At 39.8% G+C, this 21,342-nt stretch overlaps 1 protein-coding gene across 1 annotated transcript in view; it reads left to right on the forward strand.

Moving 5' to 3' along the window:
• SKOR2 (SKI family transcriptional corepressor 2) overlaps positions 1-20,942 on the forward strand; it is a 40,983-nt gene extending 20,041 nt beyond the window's left edge. Inside the window, exons 7-9 of the mRNA XM_040264224.1 lie at positions 6,816-6,883; positions 14,529-14,594; positions 20,391-20,942. Coding sequence (XP_040120158.1) covers positions 6,816-6,883; positions 14,529-14,591 — 131 coding nt within the window. The 3' untranslated portion in view covers positions 14,592-14,594; positions 20,391-20,942. The remainder of the gene's footprint in view (positions 1-6,815; positions 6,884-14,528; positions 14,595-20,390) is intronic.
• The last annotated feature ends 400 nt before the right edge of the window (positions 20,943-21,342 follow it).

Consider the following 21,342-nt stretch of genomic DNA (forward strand, 5'->3'; position numbering starts at 1 on the left):
GATCCACAATAAAGTCCGAGAACATCCCTAGCACAGGATAAGTGCTTAATAGCATCAGCAGTGACAGTGATGGTGATGAGGAAGCAGGAGGAGGAAGAGGAGATTATTCATTAGCATTGAGTTCTTGAAAAGCATTTCTAGAATACAGAGCATGGTGGTTAGTAGCCGAGTCTCCAGGTTTGGACGCTGACCTCCCCACAGAGTAACCTTAGACAGATTTTTACCTGACCTCCTTTTCAGCTGTAGAACAACACTAGTACCTACTTTGTGGCATTGCAGAGAGGATTAAACTGTATAAAGTGTTTAGCATAGTTACTGATCTGTAGTAATGTGAGTCGTTGTTACTATTACCATTTTAAGTATAATACTTATGTTCCTACAGGGGCTTTATTGTAAAGCAGCTGATATGAGAAAGCAGAACTTCTAGAGCTTTATCGGGCTGTAGTTATAGAGGATGGGACAGGCAGTGAAACTGGTTTTGATACAAGACAATTCTGTTTAGTTGTCCAACTGAGCAGATAAGCGAAGAGAAGTCAGGAGGGGATCCTAAGGAAAGGTGGGAGAAATGTAATCTAGAATGGGGTAGAAATAAGAGTTGGAGGAAACGGATGAAGAGGAGCTTCACCTCTGTCAAGGTCATTGAGGTGACAGTAGAACAGCTGGTCCCGCAGCCTGCAGCGACATCCTGTGTTTAATTAGACAGAGGCCCTGCGCCCAGCAGGCCACCAGACTCTCCCACTAAGGACCAGTCTGATCGTTGTTGCAGCTGCAAATCCAGTCGTCATTTTGTCATGACACTGTATCTGCCTTCCCTAGTGAATCTCTCCTTCCTCCCTTCTCCTCCAGCACCTGGCACCTTCCTTTATTACAGCATTCAGGCCTTTGCTGTCATTTTTCAGTCATTCTACTCTCTTGCCACTAGCCATCAGTGTAACCTCAGAGCCTAGCCCTGACCTGGGACCTGCCAAAAGGTCGCTGGATGAAGTCACCAGTGGAGAAGGCCCTTACCCTCTCTCTCGCTCTCTTTCATGTCTCTGCTGCAGGGTGTAACCCTGGGTCCTTACCTCCCTTCCCCACTCCAGCTCTTTCTGCTTGCTGCCGCTAGCCCAGCCTTCCTAAAAATCTGCCTTTGGTGCCACGTCTTCCACGTACTATAGTTGTTCTCTGGTGCTGATCATATTGCAACTAATCTGACTCCTGACTGGCTTTTAAAACCCTCCATAATCGTCCCACTCACCCTGCTTATTTCTCCTTCTCCCCCTGTTCAGCTCGTTACCCCACGGACAGCCCTCACCCCTCATTTTCCACCTCTTCACCCCTTGTTTCTCTAGTCTAGTTCCTCGTCTAGGCGCTCCTCATCATTTGGAACATAGCTCAAGTCCCACCACCTCCAGGAAGCCTTCCTGCTCTTGTAGTATGCACGCTTTGCTGAAGTCCTAGTTCCACTGGTGTTTTGTGTTAACTCCTCACTGATTCTTTCACCCTCCACCCGACAGTGTTGTAAATAAGTTCAGGAAACCGTCTTTGTTGCTGCCCACCCAAGAAATTGTGGGCACAGAGTGTACTCTCAATCAATGGTTGATATAAGTTTGGGTGTCATAGTCAAAGAGATTAAAGCTCATAATGAAGATGAGATTGGATCACTGATAAAGGAGATTAGTGAGGACTTATGAATTGAGTCCTTGGATTTGCAGATATGATGACAAATTCATGGCACTGAGAGAACCAAGTAGAAAGGCCAATGGTTTGCAACAAGGAAGGTCTAATGACTAAGGCTTTGTGAAAAACTTAACTGGTAGGTGTTAATCATGTCATCATTTTAGATTTTTCTTTAAAAATCTGTTTTCCAAGTTCCTTTTAAGATTACTTCTTAAAAGACCCAACTACATCTCATCTATCTGAATACGGTCATCCCATCTTTCACCTGTGACTGTTACTAGATTCATTCTGTGATCAGTAGAATCATAGAATTCTTCTTTGCTCACTCTTTATGTAGTGTCCTCTGGAGAAGGAGGGAAGGGAGTTTCTAAAACATGGTACGGATCAAAAGTCTCTATTATCGTTTAAAAGCAGTGACAACAAAAGGAAGACTGTGTAAACGAAATAAGCCCCCAAAGCTTATTGCTTGATAGGTAGGCTCTACTGGGGGAATTAGATCTACTGTATGAGTCCTCTTCTTATTTCTAGTGCCAGGAATGTAGGCTGGATACTTCTTGTTGCTATTTGAAAGACTCTTTGGCTTTTCAGAGTGTCCGTGTGTGCAGAACACAGGTGTTGCCACTGTGTTTGGCTGGCAGACTGCCGTCGGTGCTTTCTCTGCCACCTCCTTTTATGCTGTTATCTTCCCCAAATAGTTGGGCTCTAAGTAATTCTCATTAGAGAAATCAGCTCACTGATTTTTTCATCTCCAGTTACATTGTGCCTTCATCGCCTTAGAACATAGCAAACTTTTTAGCTTTTTTCTTTTGCCAGTTAGCAACTTTATATCTCCCAATTTATGCTTATTGTAGAAAAGTTTAAGTATGCAGAAACAAAATAAAAGAAACAAAATAAAAATCACCCATAATCTTGTCACCTAGAGAAAACCGATGTCAACATTTTGGAGTTGCAGCCTTTCTAATGCATATTAAATCACTTTTTAAACAAAATAAAATATTACACACACTTTTTTAACCTTCCTTTTTTCCACTTAACGTGAACTTCTTTTCTTGACTACCCAGCAGTCTATAAATGTAGTCTTACATTGGACATTAAAGTTTATCCAAGTTTTAGACATCATTGTTACTAAATCTTTGCACAAATCCATGATCATTTTCTTAGGGTAAACTCCTAAAAGAATTGCTGTGTCAAAGATATGATCTTTTCAAAGCTCTTGATGCAGAATTTTATGTTGCTTTCCCAAAACGTTGAATTCATATTCCCATCCTTGAAATACCATGCATCATCTTTTCATTAGATCTTTGTTAACTTAAATGGAAAAAGTGTTTCCTCATATTATTTCCTTTTCTTTCATTGCTGGGGAAATTGAACACTTTGCCTATATCTACCATTCTTTGTACGTGTTGTGAATGCCATAGTCTTTCCTCATATTTCTTTTGATATGTTCATTTTCTTATGGTTTGTGTGAACTCTTTACATACTAAAGTATTCATTCTGTATCATGTTGCAAATTTTTTTTGCTTCAGTTCATTTTAAAATGTTGACTTTGGTGTTTTGTGTTCGCATTTGTTGTCACATCAAAGCTTTACATTTTTATCTAATCAAATCTATCAGTCTTTCTGGCTTGCTTTTTGTCTTTGACACCTTTCCTTACTCCACTTCTATAAAAATATTCACCATTTTTCTATCACTTTAATAGCTTTTTTTTTTCATTTTAATTTAAAGAATTGTATTATATGCCATCAGAGAGCCATGAGCATGAATTAAGTAAGGGCTAGTTACCATCATTCCACTCTAAATTGCCCTTAGCTCTTTCCTCCTCCAAAATCAGCCTCTCCTGGGATTCCAGGGAAGTGGCACAGCCAGCTTCAGGCAGACTTCGTTCCCACCCCTCTCAGTTCCCACCCTGATCAGAGGCACTGCGGAGCTCAAGAGGGACAGAGGAAGCTGCCAAGGCTCAGAGGGCATGTCTCGTCTTCACAGATGGATGCCTGTTTGGGATGTACTCTGGCCTCTGGAAAGCACACTGATCTTCTGAAGGTGTCTGGCCCAGGCACAGGGCCAAGGATGCTGACGGAATGCTGATTCCTATTGCCTTGTGCCCAGTCTATGGGCTTTGACCCACCTCCAGAGCGTCCTGAGGTGGCAGGTAGATGCCAGCCCCTCATGCAGCCCCTGACTCCTAATTGTTATCAGTGCAAGTCAAAATTACCCACTTCTCATCTACCAGTACAGGAAAGAGAACTGGGTGTCTGAAGCCCAACCAAGTCGATTTGCCTTGTCATCAAATCTTAAAGCACTAGAGAAGGAAAGGGCCTTACAGAGCACGTTATTCCATACCCTTGTTTGTTCGGATAAGGCTCTGAGCCTCGAGTCGGGTAACTGTCATTCAAGGCAGATCCAGACCTTCTGGTGGATATTTCAGTGCTCTTTTCATTCCTCACCCATTAACCAGCCCCTGCCGTGTGTCAAGCACTGTGGTGGGCTTTGGAAATTTTAGAAGTGTCGAAAATATATCTGCCTGCCCTCACTGTTTCACTCAAAGACACATGTATAACAGCTAATCATAGTATGAACGGTGGATGCATTAACAGAGATATGTGTACAGTACTGGAGGAGTAGAAGAGAAGGGTGACTGATCCTGGAAGGAGAGGGCAGGAGAATGAGAGAACGTTCTGGGAGAGATAACATTCGAGCTTGAAGAAATGGGAGAGATTTGCTCTAAGGGCAAGGTCACACCAGTGGTAATCACACGGTGGCTGGGAGTACAGTGCGTGTGTGAAGACTGGAGCGTGGTTTGGCGGGTGATGGGGCGTAGGGAGCTTCCTCCACTGCTGCGCTGTAGTCAGCTGAGTACTTGCTGTTCCCGACTCAGCCTCCGCGTCTTGGTGCAGAGTGCTGATCACGTCTCTTCCCCCCTTTCCTCGCCGGTCACCCTCCAAGGGAATCAGGGCTCCTCCTCTAACCCTTGCACAGTACTACAGACTTGCCTCTATTACAGCGGCTTTCCCGTCAAGTTCTGAGATGAGAATAGGAAATAGGTCTTTTAAAAAATACATGTTATAAAAGGCAAGAGTGTGGAGACGATAAAAAGATCAAGTCTGCTAGAGACGGAGGGGAGGGGGGCAGTGAATAAGTAGAGCTCGGAGGATTTTAGGGCAGTGAGAATATTCTGCCCAATATTGTGACGACAGAGACATGTCACTATAGACTTGTCCAAACACACGGACTGTACAAAACAGCAGGAGTGAATCCTAAGGTAAACTATGGACTTCAGGTGATAACAGCATGTCAGTGTAGGTTCATTCTTGGTGGTCAGTTCTGGTGAGTGATGTTGGTAATGGGGGGGTATGTATAGGAAATCTCTGTAGCTTCTTCTTAATTTTGTTGGGAACCTAAAACTGCTCTTTTTTAAGTCTCTTAAAATTAAAATAATTAAATTAAAATCTCTTAAAAATTATTAAAAATACGTGCTTGAGGTTGGGGAAGGAATTCAAATATTATAGAAAGGTTTGTTGTTCAGTCGCTCAGTCCTGTGTGACTCTTTGCAACCCCATGGACTGCAGCATGCTAGGCTTCCCTGTCCGTCACTATCTCCTAGAGTTTGCTCAAACTCATATGCATTAAATCAGTTATGCCAACCATCTCATCCTCTGTCACACACTTCTCTTCCTACCTTCAGTCTTTGCCAGCATCAGGGTCTTTTCCAGTGAGTCAGCTCTTTACATCAGGTGGCCAAAATATTGGAGTTTCAGCTTTAGCATCAGTACTTCCAATGAATATTCAGGACTGATTTCCTTTAGGATTGATTGGTTTGATCTCTTTGCTGTCCAAGGGACTCTCAAGAGTCTTCTCCAGTACCATAGTTCGAAAGCATCAATTCTTCGGTGCTCAGCCTTCCTTATGGTCCAACTCTCACATCTGTACATGACTACTGGAAAAACCATAGCTTTGACTAGATGGACCTTTGTCAGCAAAGTGATATCTCTGCTTTTTAATATGCTGTCTAGGTTTGTCATAGCTTTTCTTTCTTCCAAGGAGCAAGTGTCCTTGATAGAAGTCAAAAAATAAAAAGAACAGTGTTTTTAGTTTCTAAGTATCCAGAATCTCATGAATGGTAAAGGGTTTATCACCTAGAAAGTGATGGGAAACCATCACAGACTTTTAAGCAGGAGAGTGAAAGGTATTTGAAGAAGAAGGAGGTAGAGGCCAAATGGTTGGTTGGGAAATTTTCCAGGGAAGAGGAGTCTGCATTTGGGAGGTAACAATGGCAAAGAGAGGAGAGGATGGAAGTGGAATATACAGGACTCACACCAGCTGGCTGCCGAGATGAAAGGAAGAGAAGAAAAGATGATGACAAAAGTTTCTGGTTTCTTCAAGGCCCTGCCCTGGCCATCCACCACGGATTCATGTGAGATCAGGTCAATTTCTCAATTAAAGCTGAAAAAGCTGAAGTTAGCCAAGTCCCCCTTTTAAAAGGACCACATGGAAAAGGTGAAACAGCAAGATACACATGAAGAAGTCATTCCTTTCTGGAAATACAATAAAAATGATCAATATGTAGAATGACAAAGATATTTTACACAATATCTCTTAAAGATCCTTCCTTCCTTCTCCAATTGAGGCATATGTGTGTGCATGATAAGTCGCTTCAGTCATGTCCAACTCTTTGCAACTCTATGGACTAGCCCACCAGTCCCACCAGAATCCCATGGACAGAAGAGCCTGGAAGGCTACATGGGGTTGCAAAGAGTTGGACATGACTGAGTGACTAATACACTCTCAGAATTTACTATTTATTCTGATTAAACCACAGTCTTGGAGAAAATATATCTTCAAATAACTATAGCACAGAGAGCTCACCCAGGTGCTCTGTGATGACCTAGATGGGTGGGCTGGTGGGGAGTAGGGTTTGGAGGGAGGTTCAAGAGGAAAGGGATATATATATATATATTCTTATGGCTGATTCACATTGTTGTACAGCAGAAATCAACACATTGTAAAGCAATTATCCTCCAGTTAAAACAAAAAAATTTTTAAGGGGGAGTGTTTCTGTGGGACTGTCAGTAGTGTACTATACCGTCAATATGCTAAATATACCAAAAGTAGATTTTGCACTTTAATTAATTTCTTTCTCTGTGTCTCGCTTCTTCCAGATAATTTCCAGGATCAAATGAAAAGGGAACTAGCCTACAGAGAAGAAATGGTACAACAGTTACAAATTGTAAGATGCATTTCTACTTAAAAATAAATTCAAGGTGATGGGTTTGTTTTCAAAACCACCTAATATGTATGAAGCTGCCCTTGTTTTTTGCCTTGAAATCCTTTGGTCCACTTACCTCTCCGCTGGTTTAGATGCTAATTGCCAAGAGATTTACTTAGATGCAGGATAAACAGATGTGTCAGTATGTTTCCTCTAAATGTAACTACCTACCATGTGTTGATGGACAGATGTGTACATCATCTCTGAGAGTGAACCAGAGGTGCCTACATCATCTTCCACTGTGCAAACCTCCGAACACAGCGCTGGGCTGTGCCAGAGGCCCAGGGAAGCCCATTGTCTTTGTCTTCCCTCTCCCTCCACCACCCAGACCTGAGCCAGGCCCACCGCTGTCAGTAGAACTTAGTATAAACACAATTCATCAATTAAATTCCCTTGAAGGATGATGAAAAGAAACGAATTATTTCCAAATGAAGTATGTTACTCTATCCTAATCGTGTCTGAAAGTGGACACGGACTGAGATCTATTGATACAGAAACAGGGAAATAGGAAAACATCTACTAATTAATGGTGTGAGTTTTTTTGTTTTTGTTTTTCTTTTTTGAGTTGTTTTTTCTTTTTCTGTTTCCCTAGCCCTTTATCCCCATGCAGACACATCTGGTATTATTTATTGGTGCTTTGAAAGTCATCTCCCAAGCTTCCTCATTTTCTTGAGTACAATGGGGAAATAATTTCTGCTCAGTTTTTGTAAGATATTTTTAATCACTTGGGTGAAGACGTAACACTGATTCTTAATGTTATTCACAGCATGGTTGTAGTAATTTGGGTTGTTTGGCATTTCTGAGCTGGTCCCCGCTATCCTTCTGCCATGAAATGTTTGTCTACGCAGACTCGCCTGTCTTGTCTAGAGAGCCAGGCATCTAGCTCTCTGTCAGGATTATTTAAGAAAGATGGTTATTGATGTTTCCTTTCTGCGTGGGAGAAAATCGTGCTTGCTTTAATGGAGATTGCCGAGAGTCATTTTGAAAGCATCCTTGTATTTCATGACGTTTTCCCCCATTCTGAGGGCTCTATTAAAAGTGCTGCTAACTCTAACCCTCCTTCTGAGGTTTTCCTGGATCTCAAGTGCTGGTTAACGACTCTCAGTTCTGAAAACCACCTCAACTTAAGATCCTATTAAATTGGATCCTTCTTCTTGTTTTGGTTTTATTCATGTTAGTTTTATTTGCACCTAAATTCATTGGGGAAGAAAAGCATTTTCTTAATCAGTTGGCCACTAATCCCCCACAGGAGTTAAAAAGAGAAAAGTATCTACTGTTCTTAGCTTTTGATACCTAGATAATAAGAGCTGCTTATTACTTGCTGTGAATTTATGTATTGCTTAATTTGCCCAGAGAAAGAATATAAAGATAGAATCAGAGGTACAAGGATATAAAATTTTAAGACTTTACTTATTTTATATAGGATACGATTTTCAGACTCTTAAAACAAAAATTGGCATACATGCAACCAAAAATGTGTGACTCCTGGGTGGTGATAAACATAGCAAAATGGGCATTAGGAAAGGAAACTAAATAATTATTTTAGTGCTAGTTAGTAAGGCCAGTTATGTAACTTTAGTGTCTTAATTTCCTTTGACATTTGGTTTCTTTAGTAAAAGAGGACGTGACATTGCATCCATGTGATAAGCAGACAGTATTAATAAAGGGGAAAATGTCTCATGTCTTTTGAGATATTTGGTATATGGGATGGTACAAACTGGTATTACAAAATAACATTATTGTATTGCAAAATATTCTATCATCATGTAGTCATTTATCTAGATAAGTGTTATTAATTCATATTCCTCTAGATAGTAAATTTTCCTGATTGCAAATTAAATTCTTTGGGAGGAGTTGGAATGTTTCCCCCCAACCCTTGTAGGTACCATGTAATTCCTGAAATCCACAAAAGCACATCCACACTGCCAACATGAAAACTGGTGAAATAGGCATGATTTATTCCTTCTGTTTCTTCCCCTCCTTTTGTGTCCCCTATCCCGAAATGTCCAGGTCTTCATGTTGCCTTCAACACCAAGCATGGTGTCTAATACCAAATAGCTCTCAGTAGACAATGCTGAATTAATCACCACCCATGGATGCCCCTGACTCTGATAAGCTAATGTAGCCATCCTCTTAATTCTTTTCCAGATTTTCCTGGCTTTGTCCTGATTTCCCCAAATATTTTTTTGTGCTGGGTAACTAGTACCAAAACTATTAAAAGAAGCCTTACTAGTGAATTGCGCGTGCATGCTCAGTCGGGTTTGACTCTGGACGGTAGCCCACTAGGCTGCTCTGTTCATGGAATTTTCCAGCAGAATACTGAAGCGGGTGGCCATTTCCTACTGAAGGGGATCTTCCCCACTCAGGGTTCAAACCTGCATCTCTTGCATCTCCTGCTTTGGCAGCGAATTCTTTACCACTGCACCACCTGGGAAGCCCCGCTAGTGAATTACCAGGAGCTTATGTGTTTACTGCACTATCTTTGTGAGTAACAGATACAAGCTTTAAGGTCTGCAAACTTGAGTTCAAGATTCATCCTATATAGTTCATTGTATCAGTTTCTAAACCAAAGGGACCCATTGAAGGGCCAACCTAGTGTCTTGATAGGTATATGATAAGGCACAAGTGCTTAATAAGCATGAAATGCAGATGTAGATCATAAACTGCTATGCCAGTATAAATAATCAATTTAATGGCATGCTCTTTCCCCAGTAGTACCTCTGTTAGTGGAACTATTGGCTAAAGATATATTTGTGCCAGAGCACACTTGTGTTCACACTATACCATCTGCTTTAGAATTAAGGCAGTGGACTCAAGATTTCTTGAATGGAAACATCCTGTCCCTTATTCAGCTTGTATTTGCCAGAGTACCTGGAGAACAATGTCTTTAGAATTATATCTAAATCAAGTTGCTAGGTATCACAATTATTGACTTTCTCAGTATTTTTGGTTTAGGGCTCTAATTCATCACTAAATATGGATACATACTTTGTTCCTTGAGAACAAAACAATTCACCAAAATTATTTTATTCATTTATGCTTAAATTATTTTATATTTAAAGTGTATAGAGCATAAGTTACAGAATAGTCATTTACCTGCAGAATAGGTTTCTTTTCCTTTAAATGAGATGAAAACCTACTGTATCCTGCAGTCATAGAAAACTCAAATATATTAAAACCATCATATTTTGTAACAATTCCCATAGACCCACAATGCATTTATCCTATGCTGTTACACAGTGTTCTTATTCAAGATTATATTGAAAGCATCTTGGGTATCATTGCCATAGAAAGAAAACTTATGAATTTCTTTGGTGCCTGCATTTTTAGATTCTCTGCTGACTGTAATTTCTATACCGTTGCTTCCTTTTACAGTTTGTTAAATGCAAAGTTGTGGTGACTATAGATTCAAATGATTGATTCTCTTTGTACATTTATAAATGAATGTGCATTTATTTCAATGTGAGATTTAAAGCAGATGCAGTTTGTTTAACATACCTGGGCCACAAGCTAATTTTTTTTTCTTTTTTTACAAATAGCTTAAAATTAGAGTTTTACAGTTCTTAATGCAGTTTATGTTATAGTCCTTCACCTCTGCCTTGGGTTTTCATATGCTTAAAATGTTTTCGTTACCAAACTAGATTTATTCATACAAACAAAGAAATATGTTCCTCTTGGTATGAATCAAAAACATTTTTAGAATTAGCAAGTTCATGAAGATGTTTATTACATTAAATATTATCAAGAGCAAAAGATTTCTCATTCACAAGTGAATTATGATTCTAGGGGAAAAGTATTCAATTTGTAAACCAAAACCATTATCCTTTAGGATTAAGAAGAAAGTGAAAAAACTGTTACAATGTTATGTGTAGTTTTTTTAAAACTTTAAAGAATGAAATGAAGGTATTTTGCTAAGTGTATGACATTTTAAAGATTTTTACTAGTGTATGGTTGATTGACAATATTGTGTTAGTTTCAGCTGTACAGCAAAGTGAATCAGTTATATATATATATATATATCCACTCTTTCTTAGATTCTTTTCCCATATAGGCCATTACAGAGTACTAAGTAGAGTTCCCTGTGCTATACAATAGGAAAAAAGCATTTTTAGTTATCCTTATTAGCTATCTATTTTATATATAGTAGTGTGTATATATCAATCCCAATCTCCCAATTTATCCCTCCCCATTTTTAACCCCTGGTAAGCATAAGTTTCTTTCTACATCTATAAGAGTATATGACCTTTTGATTAAAGTTTTTCCAAGGACTAGGATATAATATAATTTACAACATGAGCCGAGATTACTATAATGTCTTGATAACCTTTTTTTTTTTTTCATTGCTAATTTGGCAACACTTTTTTTTTAAGCAAGTACATATATGTAGAGGCTACTACCATTAGGTCTGTTCAAGGCATGTCATAGTTGAAGGCATAGTTGTTGAAGACATTAGTCATCGTTCTTGAAGAACATTGTGAAGCTGCAACAGAAAACCCGATAAATGACTGGACTCAGATTCACATCCTTTGAACTTGCTGGATTGCTACCAAGGGCGCATAGATTAAGAAAAAAAAAAAAATGCTTTTAAAATGTGCTGGTCTTTGGATGCCCTCTACTGTTTTTCCGGAACGCTGCAGTCACACACCGCCAAGGGGAACCGGTCTCAAAGTTCTTCATTCAAAGCCTCAATTAACATCGTGTTAGTCCACTAGATTTAGTACTAATGTTTCATTCACTGTGGACTTGTGAAAAAGCAGTTTACAACTCTCTGATGGTGTGAGCGCTGTGCTTCCTTGCAGGGAAAGGAGCAGTGGTAGGTCTTTATCGTTGCTGTAGGACTGTTCCCTCTTCAGCAAGGACAGCTCTTCAGAGATATACGGTCTTTTCTTGGAGGTGCTCTAGGATTGACTAGGATGGGAACTTGCCCAGATTTCTACTCTCTGAACCTGGAGAGTAGATCAAACACTTTATTTTTAGAAAATATCCCTGGGTCCCTAGAGGATCTTGATTTTGTGACTAAATGTGTAACACATCAGAGGACTTGATCTAAGTCTGAATGTCTGTGGAAGCTGCCTTAAGATTCTCCAGGAGATGGCTTTGACTAAAGTGGGTCCTCTTCCAGTTATTGATCTATTGCCTTGCCGCTTGACAATGCAGTCACTTGTTTATAAGTTGTATATCCTTTTCCACATCATTCTCTTTTTGAGATGTAGATCCACTTTAATGTCTGAGCTCAGGCTAACTCTCTCTTGGCACAAACTAGGAAATTATCCTTTTTGGCAAAATCTCAATACTTTTGATACACTAGAGCCAACTAGGTAATTTAGAAGTTACATAATAACTTTCAGAGGTTTTTTTCCATGCCAATCTTGGTGATTTCCAAGCTGATCAAGATGAAAAGAAAGCTTTTATGAATTCTAATATGTGGGGTTTACATGGCGTAATTATCTTAAATGGATCCTCTAAGGTCATGAGCTTCCCAAGATGGGGAAGACAGAACCTGATGCACCACCAATCATAAAAGTGCCCATTACTTGATGTATCATAAGAAAAGGAAGCTTCTAACTATTATTCTAGGATGCCATCAATCATAGTACAGCCAATTTCAGAAATGTTAAAATCTGAGGGGGAAAAGTGTATCTTAGAATCAATGAAATAGGATAGTTTCCATAAGCAACTGGGCCATATGCTAATATATTCTTTATTTATCATTCATGATTTAGGACTTGGAATTAATAATTCTCAGCTCACAACGTGAGATGAGCAATTCTTCACACAGATCTAAATTTCAATCTGGAGATTTGAGGATCAAATATGCTTATTTGGAAATGTCCTTTTTTTCCCTGAGTCCTCTTAAAAAATTTCCTTATCAGCTTCCCGTCTTAATGAGATGCTGCGTTGCTGTTTCTGAAAAAAAAAAAAAAGAGAGAGAGAAAGAGAAAGCATTCTGACTTAGATGTGAAAGTAGTGCCCTTCAGGCAGTTTTCCTTAGGTTAGGGTGAGTACTTTACTGGCTTTGATGAGATGGCTCATGGTGATATTAACTTATCTTGCGTAGTGCCTGGTACAGAAGATACTTACTAAATCTTTGTGGCATCTAATCTTGATGTTGAGAATGCTTTCTAAATGCAAGAGTGACCCAAATGCATTTTATTAGGCAATTCTCTATACCCCAAGGTTTCCATCTTTTCCACTTGTTATCCTAAATAATAGAATTCCATTCAAGGCTCTCTGATAGCATTCATCTAAAGAGAGAGGTGATCCGTGTATTTTTGGCATATTGTTTCATACAACATAGTGGAAAATCAAGGTTCAAGTGTGTCTCTGTTAATGGCAGCCATAGCATAACACAGAGTGAAAAGACGAGGTACCTAGAGTAGGTCCCTGTGTAACTGTTCTTGTCATGGGTATCTAGCTGACCTTAGCTCTTGTCCTAAAACGTGAGATTAGGACGCTGAACTTTTTATGGTCCTATATGAAGCAACATCAGTGCTGCTATTCTGCCCTTTATCGGATATGTCTCTATTGTATACATCCATGTTGTGTATCTAGACACTGAGACAGTTATTTTAGTTTTCTCTTTCTTTATCATCAAAAAGACTGTTTGATTTGACAAACTGGTTATTATGGCCAACTATTCCAGTTAATTTTAGTCACTAGCATCACTGTAGATTTGTAGCTCCTTCCCGTTAATAAAGGTTCATATTTATGCACTGGTAGATCAGGAGAGCAAAACATAAATATACTGGGAAGGTGAGAAATGTCTAAAACAAGATACAAAATATTGCTTAATTGAGTGGCTGTAATTTTATTTCCTTCACTGCTTTTATATAATATCAGCCATAGTTCATGTTACATTCTAGAGGCTGAGTGTTTCTTTAAATGTAAAATAGACTTATATCACTAGAATTTGGAACTTACTCTTGTAATAATGAAGGTAAATAACATAACTAGATTTAATGGAGAGGCAAATCTAAATAATATTATACATGTAGTCCAATTTCAGTTGTTTGAATTTTCTAGCATATCAAGTGTGATGGACTTTCATTCAAAGCCCCAGTATTAAAGAGTATTTTTCAAGTTTCAGGTAGAATTCTCAAGGGTCATATTTTCCATTCAGTGCAATTATTTCTGATGCTTCTTAGTAGTTACCGGGAAATTGCCCAGAGTAATAGTTTGTATTTAGTTAATCTTATTTGTGATTTATAATGAGATATTTGATTGCTCTAGTTAAATGAAAAGTTACATTGAACTAGCTTGTAATCACATTCTTGTTTGTGACCTTGGACATAAGAATACCATATTATTAAATGCAAGTTTTTTTTTTTTAACTTCTTAAGTCAAATGTCACATAGGAACCTCAGAGACTAGCTGTAGCAACAGCCTAGTGTGATCATCTGCTCTGTCCTGAAATGCTTTCTAATGGGGCTTAGGAATGCTGTATCCCAGAAGCGCCACACAGCTGGGGAGAATGGAGACCTTTTCTCCTCAGGGCAGATCCACTGGTATTCACATCACTAGGCACAACGAAGGGCAAGGGTCTCCATTATACATCTGTCTCCAAGTTTAGCTCACCTGGAGAGTTTTGCTTGTTTTTATCTTACAGATTCCCTATGCAGCAAGCTTGATCAGGAAAGAAAAGCTTGGTGCCCATCTCAGCAAAAGCTAAAAGGTGAGCTCACCAGAGAAAACTCTGAGTCGCTTGCTTGTGCTCCTCACTGATGTGCTTGATGGCAGCCCCCTAGCGCCGGGGGCTGGGTGGCGCTGCATCCTGTCTTTAAGCTGATAAACTGTTGAACTTCCTTCTGGGCCTGGGACTTCCTGAATAAGAAGCTAAGTGCATCTTACAAATTCTGTGGAAATTTTCTGAAGCTAAGGAAATTCTCAAGTCAGTCTTGCACATGTGGTCTTCGTTCTGTTTTGAGGTTTTCTGCTCCTTCTGGTTCCTCCTAACACCCCTTTTCCTGGTACACTGAAGGAAATCAGAATGTCTAAAGCTGTACTTATTATCTTTCCTCTTCTTTGCTCTCTTCTTGGCTCAAATTCTTGCTGAAATCCAGCTTTCAGTGAGTTACTGGCAAATGGTGCTGTGAATAACTGCAGGCAACATAGACCTTTGAAAATTTCTGAGGTTAAAGCGTCTGCCTCTAATGTGGGAGACCTGGGTTCGATCCCTGGGTCGGGAAGATCTCCTGGAGAAGGAAATGGCAACCCACTCCATTATTCTTGCCTGGAGAATCCATGGACAGAGAAGCCTGGTGGGCTACAGTCTACAGGGTCGCAAAGAGTTGGACACGATTGGGCAACTTAACTTTAACTTTCTGCAGGTTTAACCATTCATTCTTTTAGAAAACAGTCCTTGTTTCTCTACAGATGAAGCCAGATCCAATGTCACATATCTGGCAACAATTTAAAAGACAAGAATTCTGGACACCTAGGGGAAAGAAGACAGTAAAAATTCAATGACTGTGTTCAGTTCAGTTCAGTTCAATTGCTCAGTCGTGTCCGACTCTTTGCGACCCCATGAACCACAGCACACCAGGCCTCCCTGTCCATCACCAACTCCCGGAGTTTACCCAAACTCATGTCCATCGAGTGGATGATGCCGTCCAACCATCTCATCCTCTGTTGTCCCCTTCTCCTCCTGCCCTCAATCTTTCCCAGCATCAGGGTCTTTTCCAATGAGTCAGCTCTTCGCATCAGGTGGCCAAAGTATTGGAGTTTCAGCTTCAACATCAGTCCTTCCTATGAACGCCCAGGACTGATCTCTTTAGGATGGACTGGTTGGATCCCCTTGCAGTCCAAGGGACTCTCAAGAGTCTTCTCCATCACCACAGTTCAAAATATTCAGAATATACCTAACCATTTCAAAAACAACTTTTTATGATATAGAAGAAGAAATATATAATTATTAGAACTGAAGGAATGCAAAGCTAGGACACTGTTGTTTTTGTAGCAATACACTAAAATGACCTAGCAGCCAGAACAGCTAAATCAGTGAAAAACTCAGATGTCGGAGGTGGTGTTTGTGCCTGGCCAACTAGGATTGTGGTCATTTATCAATTTTATTCATTCCCATCAGAATGATACTACTCACTCCTTCCCTCTGGAACCTATTTTCAACTCAATAGAAGGTATTGGCAAAAAAAAAAAAAAAATTCTATGCAATGCAGGTTCGTGGTTCCTCTTCTTTCCTTACATGTCTCTCTTCTGCCTATCACAAGCTTCCTATACTATGCACATGTGACAGTTCTGCTTCTTGGCATTGTCTTTATTAGTGACGCATGCATGCATGCATGCTAAGTGGCTTCAGTCAGGTCTGACTGTTTGTGACCTTATGGACTGCGGCACACCAGGCTATTCTGTCCAGGGGATTCTCCAGGCAAAAATACTGGAGTGCGTTGCCATGCCCTCCTCCAGGAAATCTTCCCAACCCAGGGATGAAACCCACGTCTATTATATCTCCTGCATTGGCAGGTGGGTTCTTTACCACTAGCACCGTCTGGGAAGCCCCTTATTAGTGATAATCGTCAGTATTTGTCTTAAACAATTGTACGTATGTCACATTTCATTAGGAGCTCAAAATTCTTTCCAAGACAGTCTCTCATTCATATTTTCCCGTAATTTTATGCACAGGGAACCGAGATACGGTGAAGAGAGTTATGATGTTTTATGTCTCTGCTGCAAAACCAGGAAGGATTCTAGGCCTCCTGACTTTAAGTGCAGTATCTGCTTAATCCTTATACAGTGACTTCTGTGAGCAGACGTTTAGCCACAGAGTTGCTCAGATAATAAGGCATTCTGTTTTGAGACACTCAGATATTGTCATTCTGTTTCCATCTCCATGAAGTCATACACTTACACAAATGCACCTGTGAGTTTGGCTTCATTCTGTACATGCAGGTATTTTTCTTAAGTCTGAAGTTGATTTGAGGTGCTTTCTTTCTCAGTTTTATAGACCAGGTTTGTCCCAGCAGTGTGAAATAAATAATTTTAGGACATTAAATCTAATAAATCTTAATGCAGGATATCAAGGTAATCAGAGCAAGAATCATCCAAATGAATACTGATAAACCCATATGTATAAAACTTTGAAAATGTCAAACTACTTTTCTTTCAAATCAAAGAGTAAATACTGGAATGTGCTTTTTAAGTAACCTTTTCATTGAACTATAGCACATTCACCAAAGCCTACAAATCACCAAGTTATACAAGTCGTGAAGTCAAGAACTCAAAGTTCAGTGAACTCACTTGGGTTCTAGCACCTTGTGCCTCTTTCCAATCACTCCCCTGACCTCAGAAGACTGGTTTTGCTTGTTTTTTAACTTTAGCAAAGGACGTTAAAGAGAATATTCTCTTGTATCTGGCTTTTTTCACTCCACCTTTGTGATACATCCATTAGACTGTAGTTTGATTTATACTTAGGGACTTCAATAAACTCTTTTTACCCATCCACTTCCCCAATTCATCTTCTCTACTTGTCACACGTGAGCTGCTCTCCACCTGCAAAATGAAGACCTACCACCCAGAAACCACGCCTTTGATGGTGGCATAGTGTACAGAGAGGTGGAAAAAAAAAAGATTGATTTGTGTTTAGTAAGTAATGCTTCCTCCATGCTGATTTTGTTTCCATCCTTGCAGACAACAGGGATTTCTCTAAGTAGACCCTGGTGCTTTCAGAAGATTAGTGGTTACTTAAATGCTGAGCTAAATCAGCCAAGCAGAGAATCACAACCATATTGTTAGAGGCAGTATTTGATTCTCAACATGCCAAGCCTGCAAGGAATTACCCCAGGAGAGATGACAAAATAAAAATCATTACACCAAGAGAGAGAGACAAATTCTGTCTTGCTGAGTGACCACAGGTTTCCAAATTAGGGACTGATGCATTAATGTCTTATGCAAGAGTGACCCTTAAGGTAGTGTGCTGTGTTCTTGCCACCCAGTGGATTCCAGTGTGACTATTAAGAGGAGGAAGCTTTTCAAAACCACAGGCAGTCCACTTAATAAGCTGAGCAAGTACTGCCACATATCACTGCTCTACAAATCTTATTTGTCCTGCATTAGGACACCAGAGATTCCATGTCAAATCAAAATAAAAGTCCACCCATACCAAGGGACTAACTATGCAGTTCCATTAGAAGAGCCAAATTGTGTTTTTAACAAGACCAACCTCAAAATTTAGGTGTATATACTGAATAACTCTTAATTTTCCCTTGATAACTCCTTACAGATCCATTATCCATGGATTCATTGAAACCTTTCTTCAACCTAAGCATAGCCCCCTTTGGGGCAATGAATTCTATTTGTTTAGCTGCCAGCTGTGTAAACTGTAGTTTATTTTATTTATCTTTAAACTACCTCCTAAAACAAGCCCTTGTAGATTAGACATTGTACTGTTCTGTGCATTCGCTTTATCGTGAGCTCATAAGTACGATGGAAGTGAGTTGAAAAATATTGTAACATGTTGTACATATTATCCTTTCATCTGGAACTGTTTTTAACACCAGAATTATTCCTGATGGTCTTCCTTACCTTCAGTCATTAATGTGCCCAAGTTCCTACACAGATGTTACAGTGTGTGTGAAATCTACACTGCAAATAAAAATGTCATGATGTTAACACCAATTTAATATTACTTTACATTCTTTTTTCCCAAACTCCACTTAACATTATACAAATGTCATCCCTGTGACTCAGTGAAACACTTCTGTCTTTCACAGAGAACAGAATCGTTTTTTACAAGTAAAAAGTGAATCATAGGTATGGCTCATTCATAGTCATACAGAAACTTGCTGAACAAGCTGGAAATAATAATAACTGGCATTCATTGAACACTAACCATGCCAGATACTTGGTCAGATTCTCTGCCACATTCTCTCTTTTGATCCTTACAATTCTTTATGGTTGATCCTATTACTGTCTCTGTTTCATACATGAGATCACAGGGGTTCAGTGAGGTCACTTAGCTAGAAAATGACAAAGCCAGGATTCAATACAGGTCTGTTTAACACTAAGCCCCTTCTCTGTCTTTCCAGGATTATTGGGCTGGTTTTGAAAGAGTCTGGCTTCTAAATCTGACACTACTCCCCTATGTCATCTTAAGGAATTTCATTTACTATCTTTGAGGCTCATTCTTATCTATGAAATGTGGATGGCCAAACCTGATCAAAACCTCCATCAGTCCTAAATGTTGACTACCACTCTTGAATGCCAGTCTTCTGCCAAATTCTGTCTTCTTTCCCACAAATGAGCTGCTTTTATTAAAGTCTGTTCAAAACCCTAGATAATACCCAAGAGTATAACCCACCTACTTTTGGCCTTCTGTCTGCATTTTTCTTCATCACTGATTGCCTTTTTACATCTTTCTAGAGAGTTTGAAAATATGATTTTTTTCCCTATGCTAACAACATCTAGCTCTTTGGTAAACTCCTGTCATTTTTACTGCACTTCTGGGATAACTGCTATTAGAAAATGGCAAGAAAAAGGCCTTAAAAGGGTGTGGAGGAATCATAATTGAACACTTTGTGTTTTTCTTTTGTAACAATCAAAAATAAAGGGTGGGAGCTGGATAGCATGTCTATTTCTCGCCTCTGATGTCAAACAAAAAGAGTCTCCATTGAGAATGAGAGTGTGCTACCATATTTCTGTGTGTGTGTGTGCACACGTGCGTGCTCAGTAGCTCGGTTGTGTCTAAGTATCAATTATGTATCAATACATAAGTATCAATACAATGATGCTTTGTATCAATTATTTTATCTTCAAAACAACCTACTGAGAGAAGTACTGCTACTCTCCTCATCCTACAGCTGAGCAGACCGAAATGCAGAGATGAGGCAGTTGTGTGGTCTCACTGCTAACAAGCAGCAGGATTTGAACCAGGTTGCCCACACTTCATCCACTCTCCCCTGACTTGGAACCTGAAATCATGACTTAATTCACATCTTCCATTATCAGTTATAAATACATGGTTAATAAACAGATCCAGTGGTCCCAATGATGTTGAATGGCAAAACCTCCAGTCATACCTCTAGAGCTGCCCTAACACCCAGAACAAGAAAAACGGATATAACTTGGACCATCCAGTCGAAGCCAGCCGGACCTCAGTGCCTGTAACTCTGTCTGCCCCTTTACCACAGGCTGTCTGGCTTAATGTTTGCTCACAACAAATCGGAGTCTCTGGAACCCAACAGAATGCCCTTACTGTGAAGTAAGGACAGCAAACCGGCAGGCTCTGATATAATGGTTCTGGTTTGGCTCAGTGTCAGCAGAGACACATAATCTAAGGTAGCAGGCAAACACATGGGGAAAGGAAGATGCTTTCATGGGCACTTGTTTAAACATTTTTATCTAAACTGTACTAAAAATGTCTCCTTTAAGGATATACTGAATATTACTTTAAATGTTTAACACTTATCTGATTGTATCATACTGAGGTTGTCATTCTGTGCTTTTTGTCTTATTCCAGGTGCACAGAACCACTTCCTCTTATGCTCTTGTAAGATACAGCCTGCCCCTGAGCACTTCGGACCCGCACAGAGACTGCAAATGGAAAGGGCTTGGGAATCAGATAGAAAATCAGGTTCGGGAGAGCCCAAGGACAAGTGACCTCAAAACAGCGTGGACAACCATGTAAAACAGACTATAGCGGCCATTCACTAGTGGGGGGAGGGGGGAGCCAACCAGAGCAGTCAATGCTTGTCGCATCTTTTGGTGGAACCAAAGTTCGAGTCTGTGTTTTTAAAGGCCAACCGAACCCAGAGCATGGGAGTGCTGTTAGCCAACCGGGGTGGGAAACCCATGGACAGTCCCGGGGGATCTCAGGGCTGCACAATTGGAGAGAGCAGCTCTACAAGACTGCCTTTTACATCTGAAGAAGTGATTCTTGGTGAAAAGACAACACAAGACCTGTCCCAGGAGCGGGGATCATGTTTCAGCAGCTAGGATGGTATCAGCCGTGCGAACCTGCTTTTCCTAGCCAACTAGACAGACTTGTGTGTGGCCCCTTCCTCTCTGGTACTTTGCCTGCTGTATGAATGAAGATTGTATTCCTCTGGAAATATTTTACTGTCTAATATTGAGTGTAATTAAGAATATAATCATGTTATCAAAAATGGTATTTAACTCTGTTGTAGTTTCTTTAACATTCATGTGGATAAAAAATCTATAATAAAAAAACTATGAAGTAAAGGTTGTGTTCATGTAGTTATAAACATCTGCTTAGGGGCAACACTAATACTTTTTAGAATTATTTTGGCTTAAAATGTTTGAATACATTATTTTTGGAAATGGAATTCCTTCAGAAATGGTTATTAAAGTCTAAGTTAGCCTTTGGCCATTGTCAGCAGCTGGAGTCCTCCTCATCATGATGGTATCTTTGTATGGATAAAGTAAGGTTCTAAATTTTGGCTGTGTCTTCT

Source organism: Oryx dammah, unplaced genomic scaffold (genome assembly GCF_014754425.2).
Source record: "Oryx dammah isolate SB20612 unplaced genomic scaffold, SCBI_Odam_1.1 HiC_scaffold_22, whole genome shotgun sequence".
Taxonomy (NCBI): domain Eukaryota; kingdom Metazoa; phylum Chordata; class Mammalia; order Artiodactyla; family Bovidae; genus Oryx; species Oryx dammah.